Below are 22,197 nucleotides of genomic sequence, written 5' to 3' on the forward strand. Positions count from 1 at the left end.
TATATTCTCAATACGTTGAGGGCGTCAATGTTTTGCGTGCACATGCCCAATTTTCATGTGTTGAGAGATTAAAGAAGTGTTTTTTATACTAATAGCCATCTCATTATCAACAGGAAAATCCAGTCATCAACGAATTATGGTGTTCAAATTTAACGATTTGCTTTAAATAAATAATCTAGGTTACGTTTTTCTATTAAAACCTATAATTACAATCAGTAGTCGAATAAGTTACACTTATTTTACTAATATTTTAGGTTATCGGACGTATGAAGACCAATGTCCAAAACGATATGGTTTTGCAAAAAGGCCTATTGGGACCGCAGTCCAATACAATGGCACAAACCAAGAAATGTTCTCCAAAGCCCACAGATGTCCAACGGTCACCTGCAGTACACGATAAAGGTGAGAGCTCAACAAATAAGATACTATCTGCAGAGAGTACGACGATAACAACCAACAATCGTTTTGGTGCTCTTAAATCATATGAGGACAAATGAAGCCACGTCACAATCATATCTAATGATTAGAAGAGCCTAGAACTTAGGTTAAAAAGGAACAAGCTCCCATATTGTAAATCTATCGATTGAAATAATAAACAGATCAATCCTTCCTCTTTCTTTGTTCTTCTGTTTCTTTCTACATGGTATTAGAGCCATGGACGGAACCATGGAACCCTATTGCTCTCCCTCTCAACACATTTCAAACTGTGTCACCATAAAACTCACAGAACAAAACTACTTCATATGGAATTCTCAGTTCGAATCCTTACTGCGCACTCAATCTCTTCTTGGCTTCGTTAATGGTGCTTCCAAACCACCAGATGAGAAGATTCCTATCCGCAACAACAACAATGGCAAAGTCGAGGACATACTCAACCCAGATTTTGAGAGCTGGTCCAGATTTGACCAAGTTGTTAAGGCGTGGCTGCTTGGCTCCATGACTGAGAATGTTCTGCGACTGGTGATCGGCTCTGCAACTGCTCAAGAGGTATGGGATACTCTAATCTTTCACTTCAACTGAACCTCTTCCTCTAGACTATTTGAGTTACAAAGGTGTCTTCAGAATGCTGAGAAATTAGATAAGAGTATGTCTGATTATCTTAGAGGAATCAAAGATATTTGTGACCAGTTAGCTTCTATAGGAGATCCGGTTAGTGAGAAAATGAAAATCTTTGCTGCATTGAGAGGCTTAAGTCGCGAGTATGAGCCTATAATCATTGTCATTGAGGACTCAATGGACCGTCTACCTGCTCCTACCTATGCTAATGTGATATCTCGTCTTACCGCTTATGACAACATAATCCAAGGTTACTCTATTTTCACCGATGTCTCACCACACGTAGCGTTTCACTCAGCAAGATCTTCTGGTTATCGTGGACGTGGTAAAAGAGGCAGAGGCAGAGGATCCTACTCGACTCGTGGCAGAGGTTTCCAGCAACAGTTCTCATCTGCTGCATCGTCTAGACCACCAATGATTCCAAATGACAAACTGGTGTGTCAAATCTGTGGAAAACGAGGTCATTACGGTTTTGAATGTTAGTTCAAATTCGATGATGAATATCAACAACCACCTCAACCCGAGATCAGTGCTGCTGCTTTCTCTGCTTTACGCATCAGTGACGTCAGTGAGGACAACAGCTGGTACCCAGATTCAGCGGCCACTGCTCACATCACCAGCTCAACTCAACGATTGCAGCAGGCTCAACCATACCATGGCAGTGACATGGTAATGGCAAGTGATGGGAACTTCCTTCCCATTACTCATGTTGGCTCAGCTAACCTTCCCTCAACATCAGGTAACATCCCACTTAAAGATGTGTTAGTTTGTCCTGAAAGAGCAAAATCACTACTGTCAGTGTCGAAGTTGACTAAAGATTATCATTGTGTTGTCACATTTGATGATCTTGATGTTGTTATTAAGGACAAAGCATCTCTCAAAGTTCTGAGAAAGGGAAAGGAAAATAATGGGCTTTACAAGTTGGATGATCCAAAGTTTCAGATGCTCTACTTGATGTGTGTAGAATTTCACTCCAAATCTTTTACCTGAAAAGACTACACAATGACTGAAAGTGCAAAGTTAATCAGTGTAGTATTTTAGGATCGATCCCACAGAGAGTAATAGCTAACACAAATTGAATTAAAAGAGAAAGAATTATGGCTAAGACTGAATAAGAGATTGGGGTTTTGATTTTCCTAATAACTATTGCAAATAAATAAAAACGGTTTAAAACTATAAGACTAAGGCGTTGGGCGTTTTGGGAGTCATCTCAGGGTTTTCATGGTTCTAAGCAATATTAAGTGTCAAGATCTAACAAGTAAATACTAATTTTTGGTCTAGGTTCTCAACTACGAAACACTAATGAACTGACTAGCTATTCTCATAGAATGAAAGTCTAAAGTCTTCATACTCCGTTACTCAACTTTCGCAGGCAACGACGCATGTCAACCAGCTAGTTAAACAAGTTCGATACATTCACCAAACTCCGTAACTCAACTTACGCAGGTTACAGCGCAAGGTTTCGGTATAACACTAGTTCAGAGAAGTAGGATAACGCGGTTAGCGCTCTCGTTCTCTAGATCAGCTCTTGGTGATCAATCCTAGCACATGCATTAAGATAAAGATGTCCCAAAAGAACTCTAATATAAACCGAAAATAAGATCTACCAACCTAATTGAAGCGAACCATGAATTCCCCTTGAATCACCCCATAAAACCCAACAAAGTAAACTACTCGCTCATGATGCAAAGAAACGACATTGATATTATAAAGTATAGCATCAAAAACGAATCAATAAATAAAAGAGGTTCAAAGGAAACTTCTCTATTTCTCACAAAAGTAACTTGATCCCAAAAGCAATGAAAGTATGAAAGAACTAGAAAGAGTAGAAAGAGAGATTGGTGGCAGATCTTCAAGCTTCAAGAGAGACGTCGAGAGAGAGAGAGAGAGAGCTTCTCTGGTCGTGGCTAGGGCGGCTCCAAAGGCTGTTGAAGATGTACACTTGAAAACCCTAGGTCTTAAGAGTATTTATAGGGTTTTGTCTTGTATTAGGATTTGTAAGGGTAGAAACGTCTTTTCTTCTTGAGTGCAGGACAAGGGGCGGTGAAAGCGGCATCTGGACCGTGGAGGAGGCTTGGACTGGGCCGCGGTAAGCTTCATTAATTTTTTGGGATTCAAATTTAATATAATGAGAATGGAATGTTCCTGTCACAACAAAAATATGCAGAGGATTTACTAGCTATAGCAGGAATGTCTACGTGTGCCTCTTTTGCAACACCTCTCCCTCAACAACTCAAACGTAAGCAACAACAATCACCCCTGTTTGCCAATCCAAAATACTTTCAAAGTCTGGCCGGACGACTGCAATATTTGACTCTAACAAGACCGAATCTGCAGTTTTCTGTTAACTACGTTTGCCAGAAGATGCATGAACCTACGGTATCCGACTTCAACCTTTCAAACGAATTTTTCGATATAACAAAGGGACAACTACCATGGGTATTACCTTTGACAAGAACACATACTACAAGCTTACCGCATATAGTGATAGGGATTATGCTGGCTGTCAGAAATCCAGTCGCTCAACTGGCGGATTATGCACTTTTCTTGGTCGAAATATGATCTCCTAGTCATCAAGAAAGCAGGACACAGTCTCTAAAAGCTCCACAGAAGATGAATACAGAGCAATGTCTGAAGCTGCCTCTGAAATCACATGGTTGGTCAACCTTCAAGATCTGGGGATTGAACAGTCTGCTACACCAGAACTCTTCTGTGACAACCTTATGTAGTATACCTTACCGCAAATCCAAGTTTCCTTGCTCGCACCAAACATTTTGCCACACATTACCACTATGTTCGTGAACAGGTAGCTTTCGGAGACCTAATCGTGAATCATATCTCTGCTGACCTTCAACTTGCTGATATATTCACCAAGTCTTTTCTTCAAAAACCCTTCGAGATTCTAAGGCTCAAACTTGGCGTTGGTGTGCCACCCACTCCAAGTTTGCGGGGGAGTGTGAAGACCAATGTCCAAAACGACATGGCTTTGAAAAAAGGCTTATTGGGAGTACGACCCAATACAATGCCACAAACCAAGAAATGTTCTCCAAAGCCCACAGATGTCCAACGGTCACTTGCAGTACACGAAAAAGGTGAGAGCTCAGCAAATAACACTATCTGCAAAAAGTACGACTATAACAACCAACAACCGTTTTGCTACTCGTGAATCATATGAAGCCACGTCACAATCACAACTAGTGATTAGAAGAGTCTAGAACTTAGGTTAAAACCTATGTATCCTTGTATCCTTTTATATAAAAGAACAAACCACCATATAGTAAATCTATCTATTGAAATAATAAACAAATCAATCTTTCCTTTTATTTGACCAAAAAAAAAAAATCAATCTTTCGTTTTTCTCTGTTCCTCTGTTTCTTTCTACGTGACGCACCTCGAGACATATAAATGTTAAAAACCAAAATCAAAAAAAAAAAAAAGAGAATAATGTAGAAAAACTTTTATATGTACTGAAAGTGGCAAGAGGTTCATAATAAATAAAGAAGATAAAATTGGAGATGGGACCTGACATCAGTGAATGTCACATACTAAATGAGGACAGTAACTTTAATTTCAGAACACACAAACAAATTTACACCGACCTCTTTGTGTCCTTTTTTTCAAAGACAACATGCACCCAATTTAATGCCACCTTCGTTTTCTATTTCCTTGGATACATGAAAGTATTTATATACCAATTTATAACATTTTACTTCACATGAACTAGAAAATTTAGTGAAAGAATAACATTATATTATATTTGTTAGTAGTTACTTGCTTGCAGTACGTAGTAGATAACATATAACATGTTATTGTTACTCGTATTAACGAAACAAGATTTTATTTATGCAACACATTCATCGTGCATATTGCATAAATTTCCGCCTAAGAAATCGAGGTGTGGAGCAGAAGAAGAGATGATACAATTATACAGTACATTTTTTCTATCTTCACTTGTTTATGGACACTAACTTAGTAATTACATTCCAAACTTGGTAAATGGCAAAGTTTTTCCGGGTTCACCTTACATAATATATAAGTCATGAGAAAAGTGTGGTTAGGACATGAAAATAAGCAAACAATGAGGCAATATAGAATTGACAATTAAGGGACCAAATACCAAAGTCAATGGTTCATAGAAATATGCAAACAATGAGGCAATATCTCTCATGGAACCAAAAATCAGCAACGAATTATTTTCGTCTTGATTTAGAGTTGTAACATTAGTAATAAGCCATGCATCCATGAATTGTATGTTGGATAAAGAAAGAAAAAATATATAGAACTTACATATTATTTAGACCTAGTGAAAAAAAAAAGAATACATTTGCTGCTAGTTATTTTGGTTCATTATTCATCTCACGTGATTGGTTTGACAAATATAAAAATATCACGCTCATCAAATAATAGTTAATTAAGTACCATTCCATTTGTTAATCATTCTGCTTGATTACGACGCGGCGAAATTTAATTTGAGTAGTAACATATATCAAAGATTTGGTAAAATCTAGAAGTTGATTAATTAGAACAAAATCTTAAAATGGAACAAAACCCTACACCAGATTGCTTTCCCTTTCTTTTTCTTAGTCCTGTCTTTTTCTTATAAAGTTATGCCCTTTTTCAAATTTCTTTTGATTTTATTATCTTAAAATGATTAGTTCAATTATAATTTTAAATTACTGCCGCTAATCAAGTTGATTTTATGCTTATTACAAAAGTGGAGAAGACAAATCTGCATACTCGATGAGGACAGTAAATTCAATACCATTTCAATTTTGCTTTTAGAAGCAGAAGAAAAAACCTTTGGGCACAAATGTATTCAACTAAAATTGCAACGTTTGCTTAGATATTGAGAAAAAGTCACACAACTAACCAACCAGCCTAACACAAGCATATTATTCCAAAGATTAGAGACCAACAGCATAATCCATTCCTTTCTGATTACTCCAATCATATATATATATATATATATATATATATATATATAATAGCAGAGTTTTCACTCATTTCAGAGTATCCACGTCAGCCTAATATTTAACAAATTCTGTGGGCCAATTGTTGTTTTATAAGCCCACATCTTATAACCCAGAAAAATATAAGTCCAGCAAAAAACCTATAGCCATCGTTACTACAACAAAAAAGAATGGAGGAACAAAACTAAAATTGAATTTGGGGGAGAGGATGAAAAGGAGCAGCTTATCCGATTCCCCTGAAGCGATTATGTTGTTGTTTCCCTCTTAGTCATCAGCCTTCTTCTCCGATCGTCAACCTCCGGAGAGCTTTCTTCGGCGGTTTCTTCTCTGTTTTCTACTTGAGGCTTCTCCTTCTCCTCTTGTTTACTCTCCCCAAATTCTTTGGAATACGTTTTCTCATGAGATTCTCTGTTTTCTACTTGAGGTTTCTTCTTCTCCTCTTATTTACTCCCCAGATTCTTTGGAATACGTTTTATCCTGAGATTTAGGCTTTTGTTTGTTATTTTTTCTTTCTTACAATCCATCTTAGTTTTAGAAAGAGATCAATTACGGTAGTTGAATCAATGGAACTGTATCTCATGGTCTTAGGTATGGAGAGGAATCTGCTTCTCACGTTTTTTGGCTATGGTGTTTTTTGTTTGTCTTCTTTTTAATTTCCGTTTGCTTTTTTTCTCTGTTACTGTAACTTAAGAAAGCAAAAGACGCCCTTAGACCTTAGTCTCTAGGCGAATCGGAATTGGATTGTTGATTTTGGGTTAAAATGTGAATTCACTTTTTTACTTTGTGTGAAATTGTTAACTATAGTTTCAGTGAATGAGCTCTTTCTGGTTTGTGCAGGCATTTGATGATGCTATTGTTGAGTTGTTTTTCCTTTGTTTTAAATTCTTCTCATATATGATTCTTAATTTTGAAATTATATAAATTGAAATTCAATAAAACTATACATATATTAGTGATTAGTGATTACCGATTTTACAAGAAAAAAAAAATGACCAAGGAGTTGGCTGGTCCGATTCCATTTACCAGAACCTTTATTGTGTTTTAAACACTTCCCAGTTTCACTCTCACTGGATTGGAGAAATGAACACAGTCCCTTGGATTCTATGGCGCCTTTGGAAAAGTAGAAATGATCTTGCTTTTTAGGGGAAGGACCATAATGCTCAAGATTTAGTCCGGACAGCGGAAGAAGATGAAAGAGAATGGAGGAAGGTCAGCAAGGAATCTCAACCCACTGCACATGCGTCAGGTATAATACCAACTACGGGTAGAGGAGGCTGGCAAAAACCTCTAAATCAATTGGTTAAGTGTAATAGTGATGGAACATGGAACGCTGAGAGTGAACTGCGGTATAGGCTGGGTGCTAAGGAACTCAGAGGCAAAGGCATTATGGATGGGTGCTCGTGCCATACCCAGAACCAAATCAGTATTGGAGACAGAGCTTGAAGCTCTCAGGTGGGCAGTCCTCTCTATGTCTAATTCAACTACAGAAAAGTAATCTTTTAAATCAGACTCGCAGCATCTGGTGTCTATCTTCAATCAAGGAACAAATGTACCTCAAAGTGACCCAATTATTTAAGATATCCGACACCTACTCCAGCATTTCGAGGAATCAAAACTAGTTTTCACTGTCATGAAGGGGAACATGGTGGCTGATAGAATTGCTAATGAAGCCCATTCTTTTACGAATTATGTTCCTGTTCCTAAGCTTTATTCTATTATGCCTAACTGGATTAATTCTCATGTGATTGCAGACCAGTTGTAAAAACTTGGTATCGTTGTTGGTTAATAATATGAAGTTGTTGAGCCCCCAAAAACAAAAAATATATACAAAGTTCATATACAAAGTTAATGTTTATGTCATACAAAGTTAATCTTCTTTTTAGTCAATATTATTCACTAGAGACACACGAACCCTAAAGATTAGCATATATAACACATACTATATGATTAGACATGGTTTCTTATTTGTAAGTCCAGTTCGTTTTGATATTCGTATGAATGTAATCCCATTTTAAATAATATTCCTTGAAAAAAAAAAAACAACAAAAAATAATTCTCTCAAATTAAATCTATTTTTGTAAGAATAATAACATAAAGAATAATAAAAACAAATACTTAAATTATATTAGTGTAAAGATTGTATAACAATTAGTATGATTACGTTTATGCAAAGTAAACAAAAGAAAAGGCTTCCAACGATTAAAATAAAAACTATAAAACATTAAAAAAATTAAAAATATATGGATCGCTTCCTAAAATAAATAAAAACAAAATTTGCACACACTCTATGGTTTGATTCATGTGCTATGTTCAATTGTAAAACATTTTAACAGAAAATCAATAAACTATCTTATTAAAAAAAAACAAAAACTAAATGAAACTCAACTATAATTCAGTAGAAACAATCCTAACATGTATAGCAAGGCCCAAACTTATTAGTAACCCAAAAAAAAATGAATTTTTTTTCAAAAATTTTATAAGTATGACAGTAAAAAAAATAAATAACAAAAAATATAAAAAATGAGTACATGTAAAAAAAACAAAAAAACTAAACAAAAGGTTTATCTTATTTATAAGACTGCTCACAATTTCATTTAAGTTTAAGCTTATAATTATTCCAAACTAAATCAAAAACATTCCTTGACATATGATACAATGCCACACAAATGAATAACAAAATATAGCCAAACTAATACGAAAAAAAACACAAAATATCAACAATAAATAGATAACCATAAAAAAATTAACAACGGCAAACACCCCGCGCGTCGGGCAGGTTTCCTATTTAGTATGGAAAATGGGCTGCTGAAAAGAAAGAAAAAAACACTATCGGGCTTTTCTAAAGTATAATGGGCCTGGAATAAAGCTTTAAGCCCACATAAAAGGATAAATCAAATCTAGTTTAAGAAGAGATTTTGTTATTTTGTGTTTCTTTATATATCCGAAGAAACGATTATTGTACCGTCGGGCTAAGTAACGAGAGCTTGTGACCCGAGTGGGGACAATAAGATGGTGGAACACTGGTTCGAGTCCACGGGTCGGGCCTGGTGTCGGCAAGTTTCTGAGCTGCCCAGTCCAAGCTGTGAGTGGCGTCGTCAATCATTGACAGAGTGGCATCAGATCCTGAGGCCGTGGCTTCACTGTCACTGACTTCCATAGAATGGCTTCACTCATGGAAGTCAGTGACAATGAAGCCACACCTCTGGTTCGATCTCAGCTGAACCACCATTTTTTTTTTCTCTCTTCTTTTACAAAATAAACCACTGGTTCGAGTAGTCGGTGGCTTTGGTATTAAGTACCTCAATATGGGTTCTAAATCTCTCGTCAGAGTAATTTTATTGTCTTGCAAGGAAGAGAGACCTAACAGAACACACCAGCTCGTTTGGAACATAAGTTGCAGTCATCGACATATTGCTGCAAATATATATTTCAGGCTACAAACAAACACTGGTTTCAAGATTGTTTTCTCAAACTAAAATTCGGATTTATCATCATTGTTGTAATGATTTATTGTTATCTCAAATCTCAATCAAATAACGCAATTTAGCTTTGACACAAAACAAAAAGATCAGATACAAGAAAGTGTCTCTCTTTTTATGCCTTGTGGTTTTTAGCCATCTCCTCCACGTCCAATTCAACGGCCAGGATTGGAGAATCGTGTCCCATTGCAGTGTGACTGATCAAAGGAGTTTGAGAATAAGCAAAAAAAGAGAGCTCATTAAAATGCTAATAAAGAGACAAGGATGACTTTTTCCCTAACCTGTTTCTAACGGGACCGTGATCAACGGCTGTTCTCAGACAATATATAGCTCTTCCAACAATGTCTGCTGTTGAAACAGGACCAAATGTTCGACTATCATATGCTTCCTGTTAAAACATAGACAAGTATATAGTCATCAGAGAGAGACCATAGACTATATGTGGGTTATGCTTAAGATCATTCAATGATGTATGTATGTACCTTAGCTTTGAGCTCCTGATTTTCAGCTGTTACCCAACACTGATCCTTTCCGAGAACGAAAGGCTCCTCTTTTTCAGCACCTGATACCATTTCAAATCCTTCTACAGCTGCTAATCTTCTTACAAGGTACTTATCTGAATCGTTTGGGTCCTTTAAGACGACAGCATCTCCAATGAATACAAACCTTTAAGCATTGAATTCAAATGGGTTTCATAAATCATATGAGGAATTAGCACACAAATTGCATAAAAACTTGTCTGTGTCCCTCAATTCAAAGCAAGTCTATGTCAAAGTAAGTGTATCTATACTAGAGGTTATGAGATAAACCACACTAAGATTCTGGTGTAACAGAAACGTCCATTGGAACACTAAAAGATCAGATATTGAACAAAAGAAGAAAGGTGAAACGCTTAAATGAGAAATGAAAAAACATACTACCTGGTATTAGCAATAGGTATCTTACGGATAAGAAGTGTGTTTTCCTTTGCGGTCATGGTTGGTGACATCTCTGGTACTTTATCCGAGTGTAAGAATGTTATTTTCCCATAGAATAGATTCTTGCAGACTATTTGAATGAGTTCCCTGTCACTCAGTTTTTCTCTCCTATGACTCTGTCAAAATCGAATTCACATCACAAATCACAAGTTTCCATAAGAGTTATCATGAGTTAAGAGTGATGTTCAAGGACTAACAATATGTTCTGATCATGTTATTAAGAGCGAGATTCAAATCCCACACGGAAAGTTGTAACATAACATCAAAACGTATCGCCTTGAGAGTAAAGTAGTCTTTTTCATTATTATTCAAGATGTGAGCATTGGTAAACTAACTGTGAGATCAATCCCATATGAATTTAGTTCTATAGAAGCATTTCAAGAATCAAAAAGCTATCAACATTAAAAGTGAGCTCCTTTGTACTTTCTCATCATCAAAGTTTTAAACTTTATTCATCGGAAATAAGAAAGCTCTCTTCAATGATGAACAGATTGATTCTAATGCAGATTGATTCTCAAGAAAGGCAAATTCCCCTAAGTCTTAAGAGCATTTTAATCGTTTCCCATAAACCAATTCCCAGGTTACAAAGAATCGGAGACTGACAAAAGAGAAATCTAATTAAGAGATAACTCAAACCTTGAGACTGAGCGTGAGGGAGTACTCGAGCTTGTGAGCCATGTATCGAAACCAAGTCGAGATTGAGGCCATGACTGCAACGGAACGGACTGAGATAGTTTTCGTTTCCAATAGAAATGCTAACGGATTTGACGATGGCTTCTCCGCCGCCGCGTCGGTCTTCTCCGCCTCGTCGCCGCCGTGGTCGATTAGAAAACAGAACAGCAACAACAACAACAACCCTATGGGTTTGGTTTGGTTTTGATAAAAATTGGGTTTATGGGATTCGTTGAAACGAAATCAGAAGCAAAACATTAATTTCAGAAGAAGTTATAATTTACAAAGTGAACCTTACTTTTATTACCTATTCACGATATTCACCTTGTACTGTGGTATTTGTTGATTAGCCCCTACCTATTGGGACGGTCCGTTAATAAACCGGACCCCATAGTGCTCTGCTCCAATAAACAGTACGAACCTTAACCAAAATTGGTTTTCCTTTTTTTTTTTTTTTTTTTTGGATAACAAGGCAAAATATAGTCCAACCTTCAGAAATTAAGTAGGATACTATTGTTATTGTCGGTGCAACGTTCATGAATTATGATGTTCCTCAAAATCATAATGATAGTCTTTTTATATAAGGAAACTAGTTATATAGATGCAATTATTGTGTACATCGTAATTCTTTTTATTATGTTTTTAGTCATTCATTTCTTCGTTTTTTCAAAATACCTTTGTTAATAATATCAATGCTTTTATCTTTAATTTTGAACAAATTTTTAAAAATATATCTAAATAAATTTATTGTTAAAAACAAAACTGTTGAAAAAAAAATAGGAAACTCATATTAGAAACGGTCGTGGTATCCATCTCGAATATGGAAAAAAAAGGGAAAGATATTACCTAAACAAAACATAATCAAATAGTCACTAGGAATTATCAAATTAATCTTCAAATCCCAACAGGGATAGGATTATCTCAACCGACCCCTCGGCTCTATATAAGAAACATGTAGACCCCTTCTCAACTTGTCACCAAAAAAATTCATTACTTTCATTAATCATCTCTCTCAAATTTGTTTCTCTCATTCCAAAGTTAAAGAACCAAAAGCACAATCATGGCTTTGACTACGAAGAACGTGATTTTTACTTCTTTGTTGGTTCTTGCAACTCTTTTTGGAGTTGCCATCGGAGGAACCGTTCACAAGGTCGGAGACTCGAAGGGATGGACGATGATAGATGTTGATTACGAGTCTTGGGCTTCATCAAGAACTTTTCAAGTCGGAGACTCTTTGGTCTTCTCATACAACAACAATTTTCACGACGTCACTGAAGTCACTTACAATGATTTTCAGCTGTGTGACTCGTCTAACCCGCTGAAAAAATACCATACCGGAGCTGATACCATCCTTCTAACTAAACCGGGACTCCAACAATTCATATGCGGGGTTCCTAGTCACTGCATGTTGAGACAGAAGCTTCAAATCCATGTCTTGCCGGCCTCCTTGGGTCCCGTGGCTGCTCCAGTTCCTGGACCAGTCCGATCACCAAGCTCTTCCTCGTCTTTTTCACCATCTCCGTTAGCTGATTCACCGGTCAATATATAATGCTCCATAGTATCAGATAGGACCATCACCAGCTAGCTCCACATAGCGCAGCTTCAGCCTCTAATATTGTTTGGATCGGATCCAACTTGCTTCGTATGCTTTTCTTTGTTCTTTTAGTTGGATAGATTCATACACGTTTTGATTGAGTTGTAGTTATCTTCCTTCTCTAGTGGTTTTGTTTATTCTTTTGGTTGTACTTCTTACGTTTTGATTGAGTTATAGTTTTTTTTGCTTCTCTAGTGTTTTTGTTTACTCACTATAATGGAATATCTTTCTTTTTCTTCTTATGCTCACATATACGTACTACTTAATGCCTTATATTTTAGCAGCCGAAAAATTAGCCTGTTGAATTGGAGTCCATTAATTAGTATGAGACATAAGTAAACTTAACCCTAAAATTAATTAGTAAATTTTCAAGGTCTTGTAGGAGTTTAGGTTCGCATTTAACTAAAAGCCAATCTTCATAAATATCACACACAAAAAAACACAAAAGAGTTATGTATTTTCGCAATAATTACTAAACTTGATATTAGCATTCTAGTCTTGTTTTTTTCTATTAGAAAGAATTACTTAAATACACTCCAAAAGTTGGTTTATTTTTGATATCTAAAAGTCTTCTAAAAATTAATAAGAATGAGTGTAATTGAGAAGTGAAAAAACAAGGAGAAAAACAAGGAGAAAAACAAGGAGAAGAACAAGGTGAAAAAAGGTAGAAACCATGTAAATCTTTCACTTTTGAACTAATTGAAGAACAAGAATCGAAGGAACGACGTTTCGTATTTCCGGAGAAGATGATGACATGGAATGCTGACATGGATAATACGCCCGATGTGGCAAGTCAACCACCAAACGAACATGTAAATCATCCTAATTAAATCAGCCATCAAACAAAGCATAACTCTGCCGAAACATGAATACTATTACAATAGTTAAAAAGCAAAAAAATACTATTACAATAATTAAAAAGCAAAAAAATGGCTGCCAAATTCAGCCGCTTAATGTCATAACTCAGTCGTATCGTTTAATAATTCAGCTGGCCTGAATGATATTCTAGTAATTAATCTTTCGCTATTAAGTCAGCCGTAAAATATATGGCTGAGTTGTCCGATAAGTCAGCTTATGACGGCTGAGTTATAATGCTTAACCATAACTCAGCCGTAACGACATTTTATAAGTCAACCGTTTATTCATAACTCAGCGAACCGGAAAATGTTATTTCAGTCGTGTCGTAGTGATAACTCCGCCAAAATTTTGACAACTCAACCATCGGGTGAAAACTCAGCCGTAACGCTTGGCTGAGTTATGCTCTAAGTCAGCCGTCCGCTCTTACTCAAATGTTTGTTTTTCCATCAATCAGCCGCAATATACTGTAACTCAGGCGTCATTACCTTTGTAACGCGATACGGCTGAGTTATTTAATACACGTCAGAAATCGCTGACGTGGCGTCTGGCGTGATAATGACATTTTTGTAATTAAGTTTTTTTCTGCAACATAAAACAAAGGCACGCTAGGTATTTTGAAATTACCCGAAATATCCTAGTAATAATTTTTTTTTTTATTTATTCTGGTAATATTATCTAATTTGGATTATTATTATTTTTTTTTTGAACATAACCTAATTTAGAGTAAATACGAGTAAATCTCCCTTTTCATTGTTACATCTTTGTCTTTCTTTCTTTTCTTGTTAGCGTGTGTCAAGGTTTATTAAACAGTGAAACAACTTTTTTTTTTTTTTTTTTGCATTACTCTAATTCGTTAGATTTTGCATTCTTGTAAACAAGTGACACCTTTTATAATATTGTTTTGGACTCTTAAAAAACACGTTCATGTTAAACGCTTCCTCCAAAAAACCTTGAGTAGAAAGAACATTGTCTACCTTAATAAATGCACTATAATCATAATATTTATATGTGTAGCTGTTCTGGTCAACTCCATTCGTCTCCATCTCTTTCCATATAGTTTTAGCTCGAATCAGATCTCCAGCTTTAATGTATGTAAGTACATTAGGCTTAGAACCTAGCTTGTTCATTGAAGACATCATCTTTAAGGCACAAGTCAATATTTATGTTTCGTTACTAACTCAGTCTCAGTAGCACAATCTACCTCACCAATTCTACATAGAGCATCGATCAATATCCCAAATGTAGATCCCTCTAACCTCACACCCATTTTACTAGCTTTCACCAAACTCTCAGGAACCAATTCAAGACTATCTCTCTTTTACTCACAAGAAATAAGAGCAAAGCATTGAGCGTGTAAGCAGAAGGCACACACCTGAAATTAGGAATCATGAAGAAAACATCGATCGCCTCTTAAAAATTCTACCGGAGACCATAAGCAGCGATGACATCTCTGAAAATGGATTTGGGTGTATCGAACATATGCAATGTTCTTACGAGGGTTTGTATAACATCACTATTTCAACTCGATAACGTGGAGTATTATAATTGGAAGAAGCCATGGAACACAACAATGTCATGTAGCTTCAGAATCTTTGTTGTCGGTATATATTAAAAGCTCAAGTAGGTTTGGATTATGATGATACTGCAATAATGCCTCACAATCTTTACTTATATAAGAAGTTGCCTGCCTGCCTGCCTCATCAACATTGATCCATCTATAAATAATTATATGAAAGAAACAAACATTTACACATCCATGTCAAAGCTTAACATTTTAAACGTAAGTATAAAACATAAATTACACTTAAATATATAGAGGAATATATAAACATATAGGACTCAGTTAAAAAATCTTAGACCCACATCTTCGGGAGCATGCTATAAGGTTGTCTCTCTTCAATATTTTTCCTTTACAAGGGTTCTTGCAATTACGGCATAATGGTCTAGAAGCATAAGTTTTGCAAAGAACTTCAACCTCCTTTCCATTTACTTCGAAAAACTGACCAGGCTTCACATATGGGTCTTTACCTAATAAGCATTCAATATGAACAATAGTGCAACAGTCACTGAACCAATATAACACATTTGTCTATGTATCTTTTAAATTATGTCCACACACCTCTCACCACCAATCTTTCTCACATAACTTTTCTCCATATAAAATTTTGAGAAAATGTTTTTCATACTTATCCCTTGCTTCGTATGGTAGCGCAGTCCATACATACGATAAAACCACAGTTTACGCAATTCAGAAACCTTAACTCATATTCATCATATACAACATATCTTTTTTTTGCATATGAGACACTTGAGTTTTTCTCTTGGATCTAAAGCTAAGAATAAGGGATGTTCATGACCTTTGTAATCAAATGGCTCAGAAATTGAAGCACACCGAATGTCAATGTCAAATTCGCATTCCCTTATTGGACATTGATAGATAAAACCACCTATATAACGATTACAAGCACTGCAAAAGTAGTAACCTTGACTATATCCAGAGTCAATCTTTAATGCAAGTGTATGAGGATGTAACGCATGTTGAATAATGCGGTGAGCTTTTGCGTATGTTTCATGGAGGACAAACGCACACTCCATACAAGAATAGTAGCTACCTTTAAAGATAGGAAGTACACACGCTTGACAAAGCTTATTTTCATGCTTACTTGGAGTTGGAGATTATGGTCATGAAGAAAATGAAGTATCACACCTTCAGATATCCTCTCAAAAGACTCAACATCTTTTGTTGTACCATCTTTTTCTAGAACACCTTCGAGATCTCTTCCGTCCCAAACATGCTTCGCAAGAGCACATCTTGAATGGACAACATAATCACTACACTTATCACAAGTATACGCACCATAGTCACAGTCAATACTTTTACGACAAACTCCACAAGAACATTCTTCGAGCTGGACAGAAGGAGTGTAAGAGATACGATGGTGGTGACGTGATATCTTGATAATGTTTGGTGAATTCATACAATCGTTGTGAGCAACAAAGTTGCATTCGAGGCAAACATAGGTGAAACAAAGCTGTCTCAATAAACCACAAACGTTGCAAGTTAATGAAGCTTGCCTAGGAAAAAGAGTGAGGGGATGGTCATGGCGTTTTGGTTGCTCTATGAGGAAAGGTATCGGCTTCATCGCACACACTGTATGCATTTTAGCATTACATTTGGTACAATAATACAGCAGATTCGTTGTTTCTCTTCCACTAACATAAACACCCAGTAGCACCAAGATAACGATATTAAAAAAAATGAAAGTTGGAGAGAATGCTCAGGGTGGTAAGGTTGTTTGATTTTAGAGGGAGATTGGATGCATTCTTTGTGAAATATTTTATCACATTCGACACAGAAATAATAGTCTGTGCCAAAATTCGAATATCTGCATATCTCGCACCCACCATTGATATCAAATTCTTTATTGTTGCACCAAAACAAAGGGAGTACCGAGTGATTTTCATACCGCGTATCAGTTCTTGTCCTAGAGACAACATATTCGGGAGAAGAACTCACCGTGTAAATGTTAAAATTGGGGTCTCCATTCATTATTCGTGGAAGAGGGCATAAAAAAAGTGGTTCGTGACTGGCTTCTTCATCAGACGAAGTATCTGAAGAATGCACTTGAGAATCGCTCGCAACACTCATCTGAAAAACCACACACAACAAAGACAAAAAAGTGAGAAACTCCAACGCAAAGCAAAGCTAAGTCACCAATTTTCTAAACCCTAAAATAAATAAATAAATAAATAACTCAAAGGCACATGGAATTCAAAATGAAGCTGCAGAGAAGCATGGAAGGATACCTTATATTTTTGTTCGGTTAAATCCACCGATGTCCCTGGTATTTTGGTTAAGATCTTTTAAATTTAATTGTTCTACATAATATACGATCTTAACATCTTTCTACTATAAATAAGCCATCATATCTTCTACTTTAAATTGTTATATCCTTCGAGTTCAGGTAGAAGCAAAGTAGATTTTTGTTCTTTTCTTATAGTCTGTTACAATATTCGTTTCGCTCAAATAAAGAATAACTTTTCTTCCCATATGGTTTTGTCACTAATTAAAATATTCCTGGTTACTGCAAGTAGGGGGCAGAAGCTTCAAATCCACGTTTTACCGGCGGCCTCCTGGGTCTAGTGGCTGCTCCAGTTCCTGGACCTGTCCGATCTTCCTCGTCTCAACGCTCTACAATATCAGCATCAGATGACTCTAGGCTCCTTCACCTCTTCAAAGTGGTGCCTCAAAGTCAGCTTCTTGGATCGGCTTCAGCTTGTTGGCCATGATCTTAACATTCTAGTCTTGTCTTTTATTATTACATCTTTGTTCTTTTTTTTTTGGATGCACCTCTAATATTGTTTTGATCGGATCAAACTTTATTAAGATTAAGATTCACCGGAGAGTCATAAGGGAGAAGAAGAAGAAGAGGAGAGCAATTAAAACTCTAACAAACTTTCTTAACATAAAAATAAATGTGTATTACAAAGCTTAGTTTAGGAAGATAAATCTTATCTCCTTATATACAAACATCTCATTACTCCAAACTAAGTAAACTAGAGATAACCGGTTGATAACCAGTCAATAACCAATCCTCATGTATCCTAATACGCCCCTCTCAAGTTGTTATCTTCAAAGGTGTCTGGTTTGGAAGATAAAGACTTGATAATGAAATCTTAGAAAGCAATCCATAGAAAGGACCTGGATGGAGCGGTTTGGTGAGAAGGTTTGCGTGCTGGTTCTCTGATGGTACATGAAAAACTTTGAGCTTGCCAGCTTTAATCTGATCACGAATCGTGTGACAGTCGATCTCTATATGTTTCGTCCTCTCGTGAAATACTGGATTCATAGCAATATGCATAGCCGATTTATTATCACAGTAAAGTTTAGCAGGATTAGTCACCTGGAGATGGAGATCCTTTAAGAGCTGTTGCAGCCAAATAATCTCACAAGTCGCATGTGCCATGCTACGATACTCTGACTCTGTACTGCTTCGGCTCGCAACACTCTGTTTCTTCGACTTCCACGAGATTAAGGAATCACCAAGATAAATGTAGTAGCCAGTTATTGATCGCCTTGTATCTTTACAGTTCGCCCAATCAGCATCCGAAAAACCATTCAAGCATATCTCTGAATCTACAGAGTATATTAGACCTTGGCTAGGATTGTTCTTGATATACTTGAGGACCTTATGAGCCTCCTGAAGGTGAATATCTGAGGGAGCTGAGATAAACTGGCTAAGTTGATGAACAGAAAACGTGATGTTTGGTCTTGTAATAGTAAGGTAAAGTAACCATCCAACAAGTTCCCTGTACGATCGAGGATGAGGAAGAGGTGTCCCCATTGCAGCTGTAAGATGTAGACTAGGATCCATCAGGAGTGGACTCGGTTTACAACCAAGTAAACTTGCATCCTCCAATAAGTTATGTGCATACTTTCTTTGACAAATCGAGATACCTTTAGAGGAGCGTGAGATTTCAAGTCCAAGGAAAAATCTGGCAGGACCGAGGTCCTTAATTTTGAATTCAGAATGTAACAATGCCTTCAAACTATCCACTGTTGTATCATCATTGCTAGCGATCATGATATCATCAACATAGACTAAAACTGCAATAAAAGATCCGGGTCTTTCTTTGACAAAAAGGGTATTATCAGCCGGGGACTGAATAAAGTTTGCACCCAACAAAACAGAGGATAAACGCTTATACCATTGGCGAGAAGCTTGCTTCAAGCCATAAAGAGATTTGCGAAGTCGACATACCGGATTAGGAGGCAAGGTGACATTTGGTGGTGGAGTGTACCCTTGAGGTAGACTCATATAAATTTCTTCATCTAAATCTCCATGTAAAAAGGCATTAGAGACATCCATCTGTGTTAAACTCCACCCTTTCTTAGCAGCTGCACCAAGTAATAGCTTCACACTAGTCAACTTTGCCACAAGAGAAAAAGTTTCAATGTAGTCCAAACCTTCTTGTTGTGTAAACCCTTGGGCAACCAGCCTAGCTTTAAATCTCTCCACTAAACCATCAGGATTATACTTAGTAGTAAACACCCATTTACAACCAACAACATTCTTACCTGGGGGTAAGGATTCAACACCCCAAGTATGTGCAGACTCAAGAGCATTAAGTTCATCACCTGCTGCATTTATCCATTTTTCTGATTTCATGGCTTGGGCAAAGGTTTTAGGTTCAGTTTCAAGGCTATAAGAGAAAATATAAGATTGAGACAAAGAAGTAAAGCGATCGTAGGAAACAACAGAAGAAATGGGATAAGGTGTAGTAAATGGTTTAGCAAGAAGTGCTTTTTCTGGTGGTGTAGGAAAGAGTGATAAAGGTGGTTCTGTAGATATAAAAGGAACCAAAGCACAATGATATTCAGAAAGATAGGATGGAGTCTTAGTTATCCGTTTAGGTCTAGCCATGGTTAAAGAATCAGTACATGTATCATGTGTACGAACAGGATTCTCTGCAGGAATGATACTAAGATCTCGTTGTGTATTATGTGATGTAGATGTATGAGATGCATTAGGAAGATCAGGAATGTCAATTTCGATAGCATCATCATCAAGAAAAGACATAGAATCAACAAAATGCAATGGTGCAGGCAAGGGAAGTATGTTATTTGGAAACATATCAACTGCAGTAGACAGCAAATCCGACGTTTTAAAAGGGAAAACATTTTCATGAAAGACAACATTACGAGAAATAGTAATAGAATGAGACTCTAAATCTAGCAGTTTATATCCCTTATAACCGGTTGGATAACCAAGAAAAACACAAGGCTTTGCTCTAGGTGAAAATTTATTCCTATCATTGACATTAGTTGAAACAAAGCATAAGCAACCAAAATTTTTGAGTTTAAAGTAATCAGGTTGTTTATCACAAAGCAATTGAAAAGGAGATTTGTCATTTAACAAAGATGAAGGTAATCGATTAATCAAAAATACTGTAGTCAATACACAATCACTCCAATACTTCAAAGGTATGTTCGATTGATATAACAAAGCTCTAGCCACATTCAAGAGATGTTGATGCTTTCGTTCAACTACAGAATTTTGCTGAGGTGTATAAGCACACGAAAATTGATGTAACATCCCTTGTTCTTTAACTATATCAGTAAAAACTAGCTCAGGTGCATTATCAGATCTAATGGTTTTGATTTTAGAATCATATTGAGTAGAAATCATTTTGATAAAAGTCGGAAAAATAGTAGAAACATCACTTTTATTACGCATCATATAGATCCAGGTTACACGCGTACAATCATCTACCAAAGTTAAGAAGTACCTAAAACCCTCAACAGACTCTGTACTAAAAGGACCCCATGTATCCATATGAATAAGATCAAAAGGCTTCTTAGCAAGATTATTATTAGAAACATAAGCTAGTTTTTTCTGTTTTGCTAAGAGACAAATTTGACACTGAATATTACAAGAAACTAAAGACCGTAAAGAAGGAATGACACTAACAAGTTTACTCAAAGCAGCTGGTGACGCATGTCCAAGATGATGATGCCACAGAACACCATCAGCCAATGTAGAAGAAGAAAAGAAACAAACCTCAGGAAAAGATGGTGAGAGGGTTTTTGATTCTGTCTCAAGAATATAGAGATTATTATGAAGTCTACCCCTCCCAATCATCAAGCCCCGTGAAAGTTCCTGTATAAGACAACAATTTGGAAAGAAATGAGCAGAACATAACAAACTTTGAACTAAACAGCTAACACTAATCAAGTTGAAACGAAAATCAGGAACATGCAGTACATTATGCAAGACTAGATGTTGTGTTATGTAAATCGTGCCAGTGTGTGTAATAGGGACCCGAGTACCATTCGGTAGAGTAACTGTAACACTAGAAACAGGAACCATGTCCTTAAACATCTCCAAATCTGAACAAACGTGACTAAACGCACCACTATCAATAATCCAATCATTAGGTGCAATGAAATCTGAAAGAGAAGATAAAATGTGTTTTTGAAAGGTAAGGGTATGACATAACGAAGACTAGTTGAAGGAAAAGGAAATGTACCAGAAGTAGAGGTTTGTGCCATAAGACCATGATCAGTAATAGTTGCAACACTAGTAGCAGCAACATGCTCTTGAGTTTGTACTTGAGTATTGTATTGGGAAATAAGTTGCTGTAATTGTTGTGGTGTTAGAACATGAGTACTAAAAGAATTACCATCAAATCCAGTAGAAGAAGACATAGAAGCAGACATAGTGACTAAAGTCGGAGGTGCAAAAGAGGCTGGATACGAAGGTTGTTCTGTATACACATTAGCAATAGCATTCGCGTTCTGAATAGGATCATAAGGAGCCATCTGCATTTGCATCCTAGGTTGATTCTGAGGCATACGAGGCTGTAACTGAGGTGTCTGCATCCTTGGTTGGAAAGTATACTGACTCTGCGAATTACCTTTATAGCCAGTATTTGTCTTATAACTCGGAGGAAACCCATGGAGCTTATAGCATTTCTGAATAGTGTGTCCTAAGCAACCACAATGAGTACAAACTGGTTTCTGAGTCGGCCTCATTGTATTATACGCAGCAACATAAGTCTGATCACCATCATACGAAACAGGAGCAGAA

The 22,197-nt window shown here is 36.6% G+C and overlaps 1 protein-coding gene, 1 long non-coding RNA gene and 2 pseudogenes across 3 annotated transcripts; 2 read left to right on the top strand and 2 right to left on the bottom strand.

Moving 5' to 3' along the window:
- On the top strand, positions 6,170 to 7,829 carry LOC104749761. Of its 2 annotated transcripts, none has more exons than XR_761474.2 (2): positions 6,170 to 6,450; positions 6,615 to 7,829. It is a non-coding gene; the product is annotated as an uncharacterized LOC104749761 (long non-coding RNA). The 2 variants fall into 2 exon arrangements; XR_002035739.1 differs by having other exon boundaries at positions 6,864 to 7,829.
- On the bottom strand, positions 9,436 to 11,391 carry LOC104749762. The gene is made up of 5 exons (XM_010471454.2): positions 11,119 to 11,391; positions 10,426 to 10,598; positions 9,988 to 10,171; positions 9,787 to 9,893; positions 9,436 to 9,702 (listed from the first exon to the last, which is right to left on the bottom strand). The coding sequence occupies exons 1-5, from the start codon at positions 11,188 to 11,190 to the stop codon at positions 9,621 to 9,623; spliced, it is 618 nt and encodes a 205-aa protein (XP_010469756.1). The 5' UTR covers positions 11,191 to 11,391; the 3' UTR covers positions 9,436 to 9,620.
- On the top strand, positions 12,150 to 12,888 carry LOC104753358 (annotated as a pseudogene).
- On the bottom strand, positions 15,365 to 17,156 carry LOC104753359 (annotated as a pseudogene).

Source organism: Camelina sativa, chromosome 16, assembly GCF_000633955.1.
Source record: "Camelina sativa cultivar DH55 chromosome 16, Cs, whole genome shotgun sequence".
NCBI lineage: Eukaryota > Viridiplantae > Streptophyta > Magnoliopsida > Brassicales > Brassicaceae > Camelina > Camelina sativa.